Genomic DNA, 19,153 nt, shown 5'->3' with positions numbered 1-19,153 from the left:
AACTTTCTCAAACTTGGCAGCTTCTGTGTTACAGCTGGAATTAAAGTCCCCATTCATGGCAGCCAGATGGAAGTGAACCAGATGAAGGAAGAGGAAACAGCTGGAATGTGGAATAGATGGGGGAAGGATGCCATGTTATCCCTTCTCTTAGGATCATTTCACACAGCCCTATATCCCAGAATATCAAGGCAGAAAATCCTACATTATATGAGTGTGGATTCAGATAATCCATTTCAAAGCAGATATTGTGGGATTTTCTACCTTGGTATTCTGAGATATAGGGCTCTGTGGAAGGACCCCCAGGATGCCCAAAATACATTATTTCCTGCCCTTTTCTTGATAGGCAAGGATGAACTTTTTGCCATAGTCTGGCAAACTTTTAAATATTTTAACAGTGTCATTTCTTACAGTAATATTTTTTTCTCTATATTGAACAGGCTCACTAGCTTTCAGCTGCTGTTGCTTCCTGCTGCCACTAAAAGTAAAGGGTTCCCCTTGACGTTAAGTCTAGTCATGTCCGACTCTGGGGAGGGGGGGGTGTGCTCATCACCATTTCTAAGCTGAAGAGCTGGTGTTGTCCATAGATGCCTCCACAGTCAGGTGGCTGGCATGACTGCATTACTTTCCCACTGAAATGATGCCTGTTGATCTACTCACATTTGCATGTTTTCAAACTACTAGGTTGGCAGAAGCTGGGGCTAACAATGGGAACTCATCCTGCTCTCTGGATTCAAATTGCCGACCTTTCAGTCAGCAATTTCAGCAGCTCAGCGGTTTAACTTGCTATGCTGCCCGGAGCTGCTACTACTACTTTTATTTATACTCTACTTTCCTCTCAAAAAGGACTCAAAATGGCTCACAACATTAAAAACAATACAGTTTGAAACCCACTACCTACTCATAGAATTTACCTTTATCAGTCTTTCTGGGAGGCTTCTCCAACTCATTAATCATGGTGATGCCACTGTAATAACAGTTTTGCCAGTATTCCAGTCCCAAAACTGTATGGTTGGTACTTCCTAATTCCAGTTCAATTAAGCCATATTTGGATGTGTGTAATTTTGTTTTGTTATCCTGGTCCTGAAATCAAGACTTCCAAATAGAACCCAGAAGTGAGAGCTGCAGATCAACCTAATCTTTTCTATCTAATGCTCGGTGCTTCCTAGAGCTAAAGTCTTGCTTCTTTTTTTTCTTTCTTTACTTTTTTTTATGATTTCTTGCTTTGGATACCGTTGGCTGTCAAAAAGATGAATAAATGGGTCTTAGAGTCAATCAAACCTGAACTGTGTCTAGAAGGCAAAATGACTAGATGGGAGCTATAGTAGTTTAGATATATAATGAGATGACATTATTCATTGGAAAAGACTTAGTAATACAGAAGTAATACAGAAGAAGAAAGAGGAAGATAATATTATAGATGGATTGTTTCAACCAAAGAGTTTGCAACCTATAAACATGTGTCTTGGAAGTGTCTCATTTATAGTGTTATTTAAATCAACCAGTTTAGTGGCACAGTAATACAGTCCAATATAATTTAAAATTGCATTGGATTAGTGTGTGTGTATATATATGTTTAAGGATCATATAACCCAGAATATCAAGGCAGATAATCCACAATATCTGCTTTGAACTGGATTATCTGAGTCTACACTGCCATGTAATCCAGTTCAGTGTGGATTTTATACAGATGTGTAGAAGGGGCCTGAGAGAGAGAGAATATGGGTTTGAGTCTACCATCTGACATACATTTAACATTCTCTATAAACCTGTAGCAACTATAAATAGAGACACCCTTCTAATATCATCAAATGTCAGAACTGCACAAAGCTGGCAAGGAGCAACAATAAAATTGGGATGACTTTCACTGTCCTCACGTTATGAATAAGCTTATTTGGTCTGTGATTAAGTCCTAATTGATTTACTTGTTCTGCTTTGAGAGAGCAAAATATCAGCCTGGGGTGAATATCCTTTTTAAGAGCTTAATTGCAGGAGGATGAGCCATCTGTCTCTTTTCAGTCATGCCGCAAGACAGAACAGTTTGTTAAATCCCCTCATCATATAGACTAGGGTATTTGATATGTATATAGCTATCTAAGGAAGTAATCTGTGGAAATAAATGGCACGTACACATCAAACTTGGTGCGTTATATACGTCATGTTTCTTGATCAACAAGACAGTAGCAACTTCCTTCCCTGGTGTCTTGTTTTCATTGGGCTTCATCCTTTTTGCTTTGCAGTTTTCCCTACTTAATCATTTACTTGAGAAACACGTTCCAAGTATTAATTAAAATATGACTCAAAGAATAGCGATGTACAAGGGTCATGTGGGAAATTTCTCCTGTCAAGCATGAGGCCAAGACATCAATTTGTACATAGATTATTGCTGCCATTATATAGACAGCCCTAACACTGGTGAAATGAGGCTTTAAAAATACAGCGCTGAATAATGCTGCTTTCCTGGAAGCTGTTTTGGATAGGACATTTTTATGCCAGGGAAGTGCTGATGAGTCAGTCTAAAAATAAGTCCAGACATAATGGCTGTGGTTAGGCATCATGATAAAGCATGGTTTATTTTGACAGAAATGAGGCTCCATTCTCCCTTGGCTTGTATGCTGCTCTCCCTTTTATTCTGGCACAGCTGCAGGTTGGAGATAGGAAGCTTTTGCTTCTGATTTCTGTTCACCACAATTTAGCTTATATTTCAACTATGGTTAATCATAACTTTGTTTAAAAAAAACAGATTAATAACATGATGGTTTGACATTGACTTTTTTCAGGTGAGCTGTGCTTAAATTCAAGCTCAGATTCTTTACTTGAGATGATTTGCTGAGCTTTGATTAATCGGAAGTAGTACCCCAAGTTTCAGAACTCTGTTGTGCTGATGTCTTCTTTTACTCTGACTGTAAGAGTCAAAAAACACAAAGAGTCATCTATGTGTTTTGCTGATTTCAACTAGTTTAAGTGATTTTTCTTCATGTCAGGAGCAACTTGAGAAATTGCAAGTCGCTTCTGGTGTGAGAGAATTGGCCATCTGCAAGGACATTGCCCAGGGAACACCCGGATAATTTTTAATGTTTTACCATCCTTGTGGGAGGCTTCTCTCATGTCCCCGCATGGGGAGCTGGAGCTGACAGAGGGAGCTCATCCATGCTCTCCCCAGATTTGAACCTGTGACCTGTCGATGGAGATAAGATTAAGCTGGTGCTGGGCCATATCTTGTACTATCTACCTCTTCTTAACTCTTAACCTCTTCTTAACTAATAGCAGGTCGTAAGCACCACTATAATTTGCAGCCATTCTGGACCATAGATTTTCCCCTTTTCATGTGTAAGCTCTATAGCAATGTGTGATTCAGCACATTAAAGTTCGAAGACTATCTGCAACAGTTGATGTGATGCTCAGGGTGGAGAACAAGTGGCCCCACTCCTCATTTTGTTGGGTTGCATCTCACACCAGACCTAGCTAGCATAGCCAAGTTATGAAGACTGATGGAAGTTGCAATCCAGCATCATCTAAATCCTCTCATCCCTAGTGTGCTAGAACTGTGTGTGGATAATTTTTGTGAAGATAATCAGTTGAGATCTTTCTAAGAGAAACACTAAACTTTACTATGCCATTTCTCCTCACGCAGACCCTTGGTGAAGGCTGGCACTGGGTGTGACGCTTATAGAGCATGGTTATTATAGTTCTTGCAGGCAGTGTGGCAGACCTTTCCTAACAGAAACACTAAACTTTACTATGGCATTTCTCCTCGTCCAGATCCTTTCCCTAAGTTGTGCTTGAAGGTCTGTAGGAACAGCAATATTAGAAACTGATCTTGGAGTGGCATGGGGTCAGATTATTCTTAGCTGCTATGAGACTCAAGCTCAGTGCAAGTAGTTCAGATTAGACATGCCTCCTTAGGTCTTTTGTATAAGATCAATGGGAAATTCTGCTTTTTCAGTTCGTATCTTAACATTTTTCATTAGCGATAGCCACAAAGACTATATAATTAGTGAAGTGAGTGGATTGCTGTAGCAATCCTTCCCAATATAAGGAGTACTGTGGAGATGCTACATCTAGCTATAAGACAGGGATGGAAATCATGCCTCTCTCCACATGTTATTGCACTGCATCTCCCAGCATTTCTCATCATTAGTTATTTTGTCAATAATAATAATAACAATAATATACGAGGATTTAAAGATTGAACTGCAAAGACTCTGGCACAAGCCAGTAAAGGTGGTCCCAGTGGTGATCAGCACACTGGGTGCAGTGCCTAAAGACCTTGGCCTGCACTTAAACACAATCGGCACTGACAAAATTACCATCTGCCAGCTGCAAAAGGCCACCTTGCTGGGATCTGCATGCATTATTCGCTGATACATCACACAGTCCTAGACACTTGGGAAGTGTCCGACGTGTGATCCAATACAACAGCCAGCAGAGTGATCTTGTCTGCTTTAGACTCATCTTGTTGTGTTTCAATAATGATAATAATAATAATAATAATAATATCTCAGAGCAGATTACAACATTTTCATACACAGGCAAACATTCAATGCCTTTCCAAACACGTGACACACAAACACAAATAAAGGCAAGGCTTCTCCTTTCATTTCTGGCTCCTGGAGGTGGTGCTCATCTCTGGCTCTGGGAGGTGCATTCTCCATTTTCAAGCCAAGAAGCCTGTGTTGTCACCTGGTCGTGTGGCTGGCAGTATTGCTTGGAGCATCTCTTTGCCTTTTCCTGCAGAAGTGGTACCTATTTATCGATGCACATTTGCATGTTTTTGAACTGCTAGGTTGGCAGGAACTAGAGCTAACAGACAGGAGTTCATCCCATCTTGTGGATTCAAACTGCCAACCTTCAGGTCAGCAGTTCAACAGCACAAGGGTTTAACCCATTGTGTCACCATGTCTAGGACTGTTGGGACTTGCAATCCAGAAGCATTTGGAGGAACAGTAGTGCTCTGTGGTGCTATGACATGTGTGTGTTACGAAGAGGGAGGGAGAGATTTTTATTCTGAGGAGATGGTGCCTCTTTCGCACAAAATAAGAGCTGTATTTTAAAAGCTTTAGTATTTCCTGATTTATTTCTTCATTTCTGCTCAAAGATAGTGGCTAGAAGCAAAGAATACAATTACAATAGCAAATGGAACTGAAACTTAGGAAAAATAAGGTAAAAACATCTCAGAAGAAGAGAAACAGCACACATGAGTTGAAACAGATGTGGATAACCACAGAGCATTCATGCGCTGGCACTCTTTCATATTCTACATTCATCCATTTTTTGTCTATACTGAAAGTGACGCAATCAGTTGTGTGGCCCACAGGTTACATAATTTTAATCCCCAGGTTCATGCCCGCTTTCACAAACACGTCATCTTAAATGCTGAAGTCTGTTTGAATAGAAATGTCTGTCTGTGAGCAGAAAGACAACAGAAATTGAATCATCCTGTCTTCTGTCAGAAGGGAGCTCCAGAGCCTGGAGGCAGGCATCAAAAGTATCGCTTTGACAGGCAAACGTCTCTTCATACAGCAGGGTTACGATGAAACACTTCAGATGTCTGTCTTTCCATAAACCAAACGCAATAACACAAAATTGCAGCAGATGCATTATTATCTAAAACAATAGCAACAAAATCTCTCACATTTCAGGCTCAGTAATTCTTCATGTGGATAAGAGATCCTGTGATTTCTGGAAAAACAAGCCATCTCAAAACACGGAATTTCTTCAAATGTTCGTTGCTTAAGTCAGCTGTGATATGGTACTTCTTATGGTAGTTCTAACAACGGGTTTAAAGGTCTGAGAGACCTTAAGTATCCATGTTTTCATGTTCGTCTCTCAGAGGGACAGGCAGAATACCGTTGGCCACTTAACACATTGATGTTTCTTCCTGCTGTTTCTTTTCTTTTTGTGTTTGATCATTAAGATCTATGTCCACCTGAAAGAAGGAAGTGGGACCGAAGGCCTGGATGCTTTGAAGAATAAAACCCAGCTCCACAGCATGGTGGCCAAGAGCCTTTGTCAGAATGCTGCAGGGAAAAACTACATTATCTTCACTGGCCCCAGCATCACCAGCCTGAATCTCTTTGAAGAGTTTGAGAAGCAAGGTATGTAACAACAAAGCCTCTTGGAGTTGGCTGCTACCACCCATGATTAGCCCCAAATATATTGTGGTCTCTTTTTGGTTTTGCTACAATCAGTGGATGTAGCTTGCCTGGTAAAATATTCATTTTGGGGCCTTTTCCATTTTATGAAGTTTTAAATGAACAAATCCATGTAATCTTAATCCAAAAGCTGTTTTGTTTTTTGGGGGGATTTTTGTTTTTGGTTTTTTGCACCATGTTGGCCCTGAGAGATTCTGGGATCTCTCTCCCCCCCCCCCCCCCAACTTCATGAGCCAACGTTATCATGTGGTGGGGAAAAAACTAGTGGGATTTTGGCCTGCATAAATAGGAGTATAGTGTCTAAATCCTGAGTCCCCTTCGGGGTGAGAAGGGTGGCATATAAATGTCTAAATAAATAAATAGATCCAGGCCTTGGTCAGACCACACCTGGAATACTCCTGTCCAATTCTGGACAGCACAATTGAAGGGAGATGTTGACAAGCTGGAATGTGTCCAGAGGAGGGCGACTAAAGTGATCAAGAGTCTGGGGAACAAGCCCTATGAGGAGCAGCTGAAAGAGGTGGGCATGTTTAGCCTGCAGAAGAGAAGGCTGAGAGGAGACATGATAGCCATGTATAAATATGTTAGGGGAAGTTATATGGATGAGGGAGCAAGCTTGTTTTCCACTGCCCTGGAGACTCTGCTACGGAGCAATGGCTTCAAACTACAGGAAAGGAGATTCCACCTGAACATTAGGAAGAACTTCCTAATTATGAGAGCTCTTCAGCAGTGGAAGTCCCTGCCTTTGAGTGTGCTGGAGGAGCCTTCTTTGGAAGCTTTTAAGCAGAGGCTGGATGACCATCTGTCAGGTTTGCTTTTAATGTGATTTTCCTGCTTCTTGGCAGGGGGTTGGACTGAATGGCCCAAGAGGTCTCTTCAACCCTATGACTCTAATGAACTAATATTCCAGCTGTACTGCTTTTGTGTTGCAGATGGTTACAGTCCACCTCTATCTGGTATGAAATGTAAGATTCCACCCATCTCCACATTAGCTGAATGGACTACTCGTGTCTAATCTACTTATTTTTGCTTTTGTGCAGATGTAGATCAAAGTTGGAACAGGGCCAGCCCCCTCATTAGACACAATGGTGTGGCTTACTTCAGATGGCCAGTTTGTAAAGTCAAGAAAGGGCAGTGAACCTTTCATTATTTAATTTTATATAGTTGAGTTTCTGCTAACATAAAAGTAATAGGCTTAAATACTTTTGACTGACTTTTATACCTTGATCTGAGTATGAGGAAGTGCCATCTGCTACTCTGCCTTAGGGAGTTCGTGTCCTGAACTGACCCTGAGACGGATGTGATACAGGAGCTGGGGGAATGTCATGGTTTTAAGTTTTCACCATAAAGTGGCATGGGGAAAGGGCTTTCTGCATCTACATATATAAGTCAGCCTCAGATATAAGTCGAAGGAAGGTTTTGGGATCAACATTATGTGTTGTAATGACCTGTAGATAAACCAATGGCCATTCCATGGAGAGGGAAAATCACAAATGCTGTCTTGGGGTTACCTGCCCTTGCCTGCCACAATTTCCCCATTCAGGGATCCGAAAAGGCCTTTCTTCACTCTACTCAAAGAGAATGCTTCCCTATATATATGTATATACGAGTGTGTGTGCATATAAAAAAAGGTTAAGGTACGGTATTAACTCTCATATATAAAAAAGGAAGCATCATCTTCTCTGTGTAGAGCAGCTAATGATGGGATCTTAGTCCATCCTGGAAGAACTAAAGAAGCAACCATCCTCTTTTCTCTCATGGTATTTGTTTGAGGGATATCTCTAAAGAGCTGCCACCTTCACCTGTGTCACAAGGGTTAGTTTCACTACAGTGTGGTAACATGATGGCACCCCCATGGGCTTCCACCCATGCCACAATCACTGCATTGTACTTTCTCTTCTGGACCACTCAGAGTGGCTAGTTTATACTCAAGTTAGTAAAGGAAAGGTCACTTTCCCTCCCCTCCCTCTTTGCCCAGGCTGCCTCCCATCTCCCCCATTGCTGTGTTTGCTACTGCCATTCCCTTCTCAGCTGGTGTATCCCAATGCTCACTCTCCTGTTGTGGCTCTTTTCTGATTCTAGTGGCAGCAGCAATGTGCTTCTCTTTTCTGGCTCCTTAGCCATCTGATTCATGCATTATAATTGGCCTTTAATATACTTTATTTATATTCAGCTCGATCTCCCCAAGGGTACTCAGAATGGATTACAGGTACATATATAGCAAACATTCAATGCCGTTATACAATTATTCAATGCCTTTGAATTGGACATGAATGGAAGTGCTCCACTATTTATGTGAGTAATGCTTTGTACTGCACCAATCCTCTGTCAAGTAAGTGGGCAGTTGTGGAGAGCTGTAATGATAGAAGATGTTATGATTATTAGGATAGTATGTCTGGGTCTGGGTTTGATTGGGGCCCCTTTCAAAATGCCTTGTGTGGAGAATCTTTTTAAATCTTAACCTTAATAAAGGACTGTAGCTAATGTTTTGACTATTATATATGCACACGCACACAGAGCGAATCTATATGCATGTTTACTCAGAAGCATGTCCAATGGGAATCAGCAGTTTTTCATCCATGTAACTCTGCAGAGGATTGCAACCTGACTTGTTTACTTTCATTGCTGTCTCTCTAAGATGAAAAAGGGGAAGAAGGGGAATGTAGGAAGCTGCTTTACGAAGATTTCTCAGTAGTTGCCCTCTTGAAGAAAGAGGTGGACAGGCTATAGTCCAGGGACCATGTGAAGATCTCGGGCCCTTTTTGCACCACAACCTGCCACAATTTTTTATTTTGTGAAAACTGATGTTGTGATTTGCCTCCAAAATGAATGGCAGGACACCAAACATCAATACCAGGCATGGGCAAATTTGGCGCTCCAGGTGTTTTGGACTTAAACTCCCATAATTTCTAACAGCCTCAGGCCCTTTTCCTTCCCCTGAGGCTGTTAGGAAATATGGGAGTTGAAGTACAAAACACCTAGAGGGCCAAAGTTTGCCCATGCCTGATTTATACTCAAGGGCAAGGAACTAAACATACACTAGTTTTGGGGGGAATATCTTTATTCTTTTAGTTCAATACCTGTAATAAATATTAAATGAATATCATATTAGTTATCTGTATCATATTAAAGCATAAATCTCTTTAAACGTCATTGACATGGAAATATAAATTTATTAAAAACTGATCAAGTACAAGTAATATATATATATAATTAGTGGGTAGGCCAACATAGGAGGATGGAACCAGAACAGAAGCTAACAGAAGTAGGATCTGAAGGAAGGAAGGAGGGAGCTTGGACATAAAATTGTTGTGTCTCCTCATGGTGAATATCAAACACAACTTATTTATTTATTTATTTCGGGCCTTCTTATCCCGTCCTTCTCACCTCTGAAGAGGGACTCAGGATGGCTTACAGCAGGCAGTCATTAGATGCCAAAAAATAATACATTAAACACACAGTTACAATTAACACAATTAAAGTAATTATAAGCATTCAATTAAAAACAGTTCGCCGGTTGAAAACATAATCCAAATCAGTCCATTGTGGTCCACTAAAACATTCTTTTCCCAGTTGATCCATATATTGCACAAACTCTTGATCCCAAAGCCAGGATTTAACTACTTGTGAATAATCTAAAGTATCTGTAGGGATGGATTAGCAATCTTGGTCTGATTTACAAATAAAAACCCACTAATGGTGTATGTCAAGGACCTTCAGGCTGTCGATCTACAGCTACCACTTTGTGCAGAAGACAGTGTGCCCCCCAAAGCTATTTTTGCAACTTGTCTAGACTTATCTTAGAAGCTAAGCAGAGCTAGCTTTGGTTAGCACTTGGATGAGGAGGCCCTTGTGCTGCTAGATTGTATCATTCACTTTGATTGAATTTTTTGGACCAATGTGCCCTTTTTGGCATTTCATGCTGATTAGCCTGTCACTCATGTCCTGCATGCATCAAGATGTGAATGCTTTAGAAGAGGGCTAATTAATTGCATGGGGGCTAGGAGCTAAATATCTTCCAGAACCCCTTTCCTTAGGTTGCATTTTGCAGCCCGAGCCCCATTATCTCCCTTTTCCTCTACAGTCCTTCTCATAATGGTGACAGGAAGTAACATCACATCAAGTCCTGTCTCCATTTCTAAAGTGACTGCAGAACATAATGGATTTTTTTGAGATAGTATGGGATTCTGGTTTCTTTGTGGAAGGGGATGGTATTTTCATGTTTTCATGCATTTAGAAGGGTTTCAGCTATGGTTCAGAGGCCAAATTTCTCATAACTCGTGTTAATTTTATACTTGGGTGAACATCAGAACACTATTAGGGGACTTCAGAGTTTACGAAAATGGGGTCCAGTGGCCATATGTGTCTGCCAAACCACACAGTGTCTGTTCTATATAATTTATAATCCAAACTTTTGGATACAGAGGAATAATGTCATAATAAATATGGCATAATAAAGGACATCCAAATCCTTGCTGTTATTCCCTTTTCCAGTAAATGTTTTCCCTTGAAAGTATGTCAAATTATCATACTCCACCAAAAGCATGATATGTTTTGGGATAAGAAATATTTCCTGCCTGATAATCATGATAACCATGGTCATTCTATAAAGACAACCTCTTTTAGGTCATCTGATGACTCTTTCCCACTTATGCTTTGAAACCACAAGGTAGTTTGCTCATAGAAGCATTTTGTCGTTGTCTATTTGCAGAGATTTATTGCTGTGGGTTGCTCAGCACACGGAAAAGTGACTGCACAGGCCTGCCCCAGTCTATGCTGAACAATCCGGATGTTCCACAGACTCGAGGACAACACAGGATAAAGATGAAAGGAAACATGTCATTGATCTGCTGGTACAATAAAGGCTATTTTCGGTTTTTGACCAATGCTTATTCTCCAGTTCAGCAAGGTGAGTCGCCTGTAACCCCATTTGACTTAGTGTTAACCTGCAAGATCCTTATAGGAGATAAGTTGGGACTTTGACTCTGAATGAAAAAGCATGCTTGAAATGAGTCTACCCAATCCTCTTTGGGGTTAGGCTGTATTTTTTAAGTCATCCTTGCTATATTTTAACTGCTGTTAAACACTATTTCAAAGTAACAGCTTCCATTCAGCATTGAGTTACAAATTTATAACCTTGAGGTACATATCTGTAACTATTGTGTAGTCTTGTTGTAAAGCTGTTTAAATGCCACCTCAGTTCTTATAGCCAGATTGGGTGATGCACATTTGTTTGGCTTCCAACTGGGATGCAATGGGGATGCATTTTCATATGAACGCCGCACACCAGTAAGCCAAGGCTACAACAATCAGAATCAGAACCCTACTCTGCTCCTTGTCACTTGCTGGTGGGAGAGTAATTGGAAACATTCACCTTCCTGTGCATCAGTTGTAAATTGTTGGCTCTTAACTATTGGTGTTATCCTACTTTTTCTCTCTAAAAAAGAGACTCAATACAATATAATTAAAACCTCAATATATACAAACATTAACATGAACAATATTAAAAATAAACACTTAAACCTTTACATTTTGAGAGGGTTTGGCCAGAAGATGTTACATAGTTGTACAGATGTAATAAATAGCCAATAAAGAATATCAAAACATGTTTTTAATATGATTTTTATTGTTCCTGAACCTTTTCATTGAAATTATTTCCATTGCATGTTGTTTTAGCTTGAATTGGAGCTGCAGTGGTGCAATGGGTTAAACCCTTGTGCTGGCTGAACTGCTGACCTAAGGTCAGCGGTTCAAATCCGCAAGATGGGTTGAGGTCCCATCTGTCAGCTCCAGCTTTCCATGCAGGGACATGAGAGAAGCCTCCCACAGGATGGTAACACATCCAGGCGTTCCCTGGACAATGTCTCTGCAGACAGCCAATTCTCTCATGCCAGAAGCGACTTGCAGTTTCTCAAATCGCTTCTGACATGATAAAACTTGAATTGTGAGTCCTGTACTGGGACAAAAGTGATATGTAAATTTACATACATATATATCTCCTTGCTTACATTGGTTTCAGATTATTATAAATCTAGAGGCAGCAGTAAGTATGACCATTAAATGGAAATTTGAATCAAAGGTGCAAGTTTTAACCAGTGCCGATTGCCATCCAGGTGATTGGAGCAAGCTACCAACCAGAGGAAAAATAATGTTCTGAAGTTGATCTATTGGAAAGAAATCCTGCATTGTTATGAGTGGACTTGTGTGATTCACTGCCCACCTTGTTGCCTTGAGTTATATCACACAATATTGGAGCTGATGCTATTGGACTATATTTGGATGGTGTATATCCTTGTACAGTTGATGCAAATATGGTAGAGGAAAAGACGTTCACATTGAACCTTGTGTGTTGTTGGACTCAGGATCTCATTGAATGTAAGAGGATGCTTAGGATGCAATTTTGTACATCCTAGGAATAAGTCTCACTGAACTCCTTCACATGGATAGGATTTCTCTCTTAAACATTCATAACCTCTACACTAAAATTAATGGTGTTCAAAGATGAATTTATATTTGAGTTGATTAGGCATCTGGAGTATATATCAAGGGCATAATTGTTAAGCTAACTAGAAGTGGTTTTAATGAGTGCATATATCAGCATAAGAGAAAATTTGCAGCAGATCAGAAAATTTAGTGACAACAAATTGTTAAAATGGCACACATATTTTAATATAGTTCTCTCTACAAATGTTTAACTATTTCTTTGGAGACTTAAGAAGCATAGGATCAATATAGTACTCTGTTTGTAGAGTAGCATAATAGTAATAAAATAGATTCTTGTTTGGAGAAGATTGATGTAGAAATTTATTAAGGCTGTATCTCTCACACCTTTGAAAGAAAAGTTCAAATTAAAACCATCCAAGATGGGATCCGAATAAGAAAGAGAATGATTATCAAAGCATCAAAAAAGAGAAGATTGAGTGTTGAGAAGGAAGAAATGAAGGTAACAAAAAGCAGAGCGAGAAGAGAGATGTCAGAGAAAGTGAGAGAAGAGATGTCAGAGATAGAGGGAGAGAAAAGCTATTCAGGGCTATGTAGCCATATAGTTGGAAGACCTAGAGAGGACACTTAACCTCTGGCAGAAGTTAACCATAGAGTTACACTGGTGGACTTAGAGAATCTTAGGGAGGTATTCTCTCAGCTCCAGTAAACATGTTAAATTAGCAGGAATGTGGTAAGTTAAACACATACATTATGTTCCATTGAGCCAGTGGTTTCTTTCACTTGTGTCTAACACAGTGGTTCTCAACTTGTGGGTCCCCAGCTAGTTTACTAGCTGTTAGGATTTCTGGGATTTGAAGGCCAAAAACATCTAGGGACCCCAGGTTGAGAACCACTGGTCTAACAGCTGAGTTCAGTATGTTGTTGAAGGCTTTCATGGCCGGAATCACTGGATTGCTGTGAGTTTTCCAGGCTGTATGGCCATGTTCCAGAAGCATTATCTTCTGACATTTTGCCAGCATCTATGGTAGGCATCCTCAGAGGTTGCCTGCCATAGATGTGGGTGAAACGTCAGAAGAGAATGCTTCTCGAACATGGCCATACAGCCCGGAAAACTCACAGCAACCCAGTTGAGTTCAGGTTTTGTATGAAGTGGAACAACCTCTGTGTTGGTAAAACAAAAGCATAGATGTGGAGATGAATATACAAGGTGTGTTTCAACCAATACCGCAGTGGCTTGCTGCAAATGACAATAAATTTTGTTTTTTGTGTTTTTTTTATTGAAACAGGTGTTATAATTAAGAGAAAAAGCGGAGAGATTCCCTGCCCACTGGCAGTAGAAGCTTTTGCTGCTCATCTTAGTTATATTTGCAAATATGATGACAAATACAGCAAGTAAGTATGCAGAAGATGGGATAAAGCAATGTCACAGCATTGGAATAAAATCTGCAGATGGATGTAGACTGCTAAATTTACTTCAATCCAACATGAATACCAAAATCAACCATGGAGCCTGATTTGTTTGAGAGAACATCTGTGGGAAGTGGAAGCCGGGGGTGGAGTGGGGGGTGGTGGTGTTCAAATGACTATTTTGAAGCAACAACCCTCAGGTGCAGGCTAGAAAAAGCTTGTGGCTAGAAGCTTAAATTATGTTCTTCAACATTTAAGTTGAATATATTATGAGGAAGAAATAACATGAAATGGGCTGTACAACTGGATTTAAACTGGAGATACAGATGTGTATTGGATTCCCCATGTAAAATTGCATTTTATTTAGAAAGCCATCATGTCACCATCTGGGTTGCTGGGTTGTGGATTTTTACCCTTTTAAACTCTCAGGTGAAATACTATTTTCCATCCAGAAAAGATAGTTTCCTATACCAAAATGATACTCATACCTGCAGCAAACAACCACATATAGTTTTTTTGCTGATCCAGCCCCCAATGCTATGTGGTCACAGATTTCTCTCTCCTAAGGGTGCATTGCCCGGTGCTGCAATTGATTAAACCCTTGTGCCGTCAGGACTGAAGACCGGCAGGTCAGAGCATGGATGAGCTCCCTCTGTCAGCTACAGCTCCCCATATGGGGACATGAGAGGAACCTCCCACAAGGATGGTGAAACATCAAAAACATCCGGGCGTCCACTGGGCAATGTCCTTGCAGATGGCCAATTCTCTCACAACAGAAGTGACTTACAGTTTCTCAAGTCGCTCCTGACATGCACACACAAAATGAAATGAAATGCAATTATAAAATGTATTTCAAATGACTTTAATTGATATGATCTTAGCTACTCAAAGTGAACTGAAAGAAATTGGCTATGATAGATGTCCAGCTGATTATGGGGGCTGATCACTTTCATGTTGTTTGGGCAATAAAGCCACTCTGAATCTAAATTTGAATGCAAAGAAACTATTCAAAGTTCTGAACTATATTCCACAGCATCTTGGATAGCTGTTTTAAAGTTTGAACCCAAACCAAAAAAAAATTACTGCCCCACTGAAATGGCAACATTAGCCTAGCTGTGATTATCCCGTTGTCTATATAGCATTTGATACCATCTGTATCAGAGAGGGGTGCAGAACAAAGCAGGACAGCATCGGAGAAGTGAACAAAAGAGATAAACAAGTCAGGAAACATCTGGGTTACCGTAATTATCTGACTTCCAACTATTGGCTTTGTAGTCTCTCTTAGTTTTTATATAAGGTATTATAGTACTATGCTCTAATTCCTAAATGTTTTTGGCCCTATGATTTAGGTAGGCTCTAGATTAGTTTATATTCGTTTATATATGACAAATGATCCTTTTCTGAAAGCTATTTCAAGATGATTTCAGTCACATGAAAGGTATCTACATATCTCTGCTATCCAGTTAGAGCAATTCTGCAGTTCATTTGAATGCTCTAGCAGAGAATTGTAAGTACCTGATCAAACTACAGGTCCCAGGATTCCTTGGATGGAATCATAACAAAGTTCATCATCTATGGCTTGAAAACATTCATGGCCGGAATCACTGGATTGCTGTGAGTTTTCCGGGCTGTGTGATCATGTTCCAAAAGCATTATTTCCTGACATTCCTCCCACAACTATGGCAGGCATCCTCAGGGATTGTGACCTCTCAACCTCTGAAGATGCCTGCCATAGATGAGGGCAAAACGTCAGGAGAGAATGCTTCTGGGACATGGCCATACAACCCAGAAAACTCACAGAAATCCAGTGATTCTAGCCATGAAAGCCTTCAACAACACATTCTTAAAAATACCTAATAAAGCAAAGCTTAATTTTGCCATTTAGAGATATACTTTTTATGCTATTGTATATAATAGGACTTATTATATACAGTGGATACCAAGGACTCACTGTACTGCCAGTCTGCTATGGCTGTGCCTACTAGATGAGTGGTTCTTAAGCTAGCTGACGTGGGGGACCAGAAGGGTTTTTTTCCCACCTAACGTGCCAAGAACTCTATTGTAGTGTTAGTAAATGAGTACCCTATTTCTCGGTGTCAGTTGGCAGCATTTTAAGGAGAAGTGGCCCAGACAGTGTGATACTTTCATCCGAGCTGTGGCACCAGAAATATGTACAGAATAGACAGCATAAAGGGAGAAAAATAGAAAAAGTACAATTGGACCAAATGTTGAATTTCCTCCAGAGGAAATTCTTCTTGACTGAGCAATGGCTATCTGCCACCATCCCCTGCAACATGAACCAGTCATAGGGCAGAGCCAGGACTTGTGGACAAGGCAATGGGAACATGGCACAGCATTCTTCACGTCAGTCTAGGAGCTGGCCAGCAACAAACCGATGCAGCAAGGAAATGCTGCATACAGCTTGTAGGACAGTTGGCCACTTTGCAAGCTTTTCTGGCTCCCAAACTGACGTTTTGGCAATGTAAAATAGGAGCAGGAGTGTCAAGTGAACTCAGCTGTGCCCACTAGAAACTGTAAGAGATTTATTTCATACTGACCTTCTCTTTCAGTTTTCCAGGATGATTTCCAGTTAGGATTTAGCTCAGGGATATATGGCCCTTCAGATGTTGTTGGACTGTGGCTCCCATCAGCCACATATTCCTGGCAAAGTATGTTTGGAATTGCAATCCAACAGCAGGGGAGACCATATGTTTATCATTCTATTAGGCAATCTTTTTCTCCTTTTCAGTGAGAAAGTGATTGATGGCCGATTTACTGTCAGTTTATTGCAGCAAGAGCTACTATAAGCTTTTTTGGGCACCCTAAAGCAAGGATTAGAAACACATGCTTCTTCAGATGTTGTGGGGCTACAGCTCTGTGGTGATCCTTTTTTCAGGCATAGGATTCTGTCTGAAGTTAAAAGCTACTAGCATGCCAACTTCCTAGGTCCAGAAAACTTTTGAAAGGAGAGATCATTCAGAAATACAATATGAGCCCATTTTCCTGGACTCAATATTGATGGTTTCACAAAATCCTCCCTGGAAGTTTCTGTGGGATTCTTTAAGTGCTTTAGTGCACTTCTATGCTATACTTCTAGTCCAAGTATAGTCAAAATATAGTGTTTGTTACTGTCCATGGGGTGTCCTAGAACATATTCCCATGGATATGTTTGTATGTTGCCTTATTTTCCAGATAAAAAATAGAAGTTTGCCTGTATTATTGAACAAATACATTTCAGAAGAAAAAAGAAACATTGTCCTTAACCCTATTTGTCAGACTTTCTTTTCAACAAGAAGGAAAAGTAGTGTTTCTCATGAAAAGACCTGAGATGAAAAGATTGCACCAGAAGCCACAATGCATCTGTTCAACTTAAAATAATAACTTCAATGAGCTGTCCCTTAGGAAGTGGGACAGAGGGTTGGGCAGGATACGAGGAGCTGCCATTTGGCCTGAATCTCTGTAAAATGGAGAAAGGACTTGGCAAAAATACCTCAAGGTCTGCCTTGTTGAGACTACTGTTTTATGGGCACATTGACACCTATTATGAAGATTTTTTCACAGCTGAAGCACAGAATAGTTAACACTGTACATATTTCATTGGGGAGCTATTTGAAAGACACATTCTTAGGAAAACACTGGAATACAAAAACAGTGGTAAAGTCAACTTTATCTAAAAAAAACTGAACGTTTGTTTGTTGGATTAACATAACTCAAAAACCACTGGACGAATTGACATGAAATTTGGACACCATGCCCCTAACAGACCAACAAGTGACCACCAGTCACAAACCCTTCCAGAAAACAGCGGAAAGGACTTAAAAACCCAAAAAGCTAAATGACAATACAGCGCATGCACAAAAACAACAGCTCCCAGCATCTCCTAGACCAGGTCCTTTAGGGGAGGAGGGTGCTCCAAATGCACGGCTTCCAAGCTGCAAGCTTGCTTCTTCTTGGATTTATTTGAGAGCATCCCAATCTGTATATATTTCCTATTTCCTATTCCTGGACTGCAACTCTCAGCAATCCTCCAGATAGATAAAATATATAGATCAGATAGAGATAGACAGGTAGGTAGATAGATTGATCAGGATGACTGCTGGAAGTTACAGTCCAAGAATAGGTAAAGAAGTAAGAAAAGAGAGAAAGAAAAAGGGAGGGGAAGGAAGGAAAGAGGTAAAAAAAGAAGGAAGGAAGGGTAAGGGAAGGGAAGGAAGAGAAGGGAAGAAAAGGGAAGGAAGGAAGGAAGAAAAGAGGGAGGAGGAAGGAAGAAGAGAAAGAAAGAGGGATTGAAGATTGGCCACAGCAACACGTAGCGGGTACAGCTAGTAACTTATATAAATATTAGTGTGCCAAGTTCCCAGTGAGCCAACAGTTCTAATCTAGTTGGGATTAATAATTGTGTTTAGTCTTAACAGTGGGGTTTTGTGTACTATTTTTTATTGATACATGAGCTACAGAAGGCACGGGCAAACTCCCAGAATTCCTAACAGCTGGTAGGCTGTTAGGAATTCTGGGAGTTGAAATCCAAACACCTGGAGGGCTGAAGTTTGTCCATGCCTGGACTATAGTCTATCAAGATTCCTGGCTGGCATGCTGTTAATGACTTACATGAGTGTAAATCCAATTTACAATGGCATAAGTCATTTTTTGGTCATTATGGAAGTCAGAAGTCTCTATTAATACTATAAAATAACCAAACTCTCCCCAATCCCCCTTTAAACTGCTGCAGCTCCCTTCCCACATAGGGATCAAGGGAGTAGTAGAATCGTGTCTATCTATAGCTAGATGTGCTGCATTAACCTTTGAGGACTCCTGGGAGGCCTAAGGGGAAGATATATAGCTTATCTAAGGGGGCAAAATGAGGATATTGCCCTCTATAAAAATTCCATATTCCAATGAAATTTTTCCTCCAATTCCCAAATTTCTAGCATTGAAGAGAGTAATACATTGCAGATTATTTATAACTTGAATTTACATATTCATTTTACTTGCCTCTTCTCTTTGAATGCCACAATTCTATTTTTATTTAATAGTTATTATACATGAGGTATATCAATGTAAGGTTTAACTCTAGCACGAAAAGCTGCAGGTACCCCATGGCCATGGGGCATAACAGAAGTTTTAAAGGAGTGAAGGAGGATGTCTGCTAA

The 19,153-nt window shown here is 40.3% G+C and overlaps 1 protein-coding gene across 2 annotated transcripts in view; it reads left to right on the top strand.

The window, feature by feature from the left end:
- Positions 1-19,153, top strand: part of PGBD5 (piggyBac transposable element derived 5) — a 123,278-nt gene that overhangs the window by 87,515 nt on the left and 16,610 nt on the right. For both annotated transcript variants that reach the window (XR_010909387.1, XM_060753800.2), the window contains exons 4-6: positions 5,915-6,095; positions 10,864-11,061; positions 13,883-13,988. Coding sequence is in view for 1 of the 2 variants with exons in the window: in XM_060753800.2 (XP_060609783.2) it covers positions 5,915-6,095; positions 10,864-11,061; positions 13,883-13,988 (485 nt within the window). In the remaining variant the exon portion in view is untranslated. The remainder of the gene's footprint in view (positions 1-5,914; positions 6,096-10,863; positions 11,062-13,882; positions 13,989-19,153) is intronic.

This window comes from Anolis sagrei, chromosome 1 (genome assembly GCF_037176765.1).
Source record: "Anolis sagrei isolate rAnoSag1 chromosome 1, rAnoSag1.mat, whole genome shotgun sequence".
Classification (NCBI taxonomy): domain Eukaryota; kingdom Metazoa; phylum Chordata; class Lepidosauria; order Squamata; family Dactyloidae; genus Anolis; species Anolis sagrei.
Note: the sequence above shows the minus strand (reverse complement) of the source record. Positions and strands in the feature narration are given on the sequence as shown.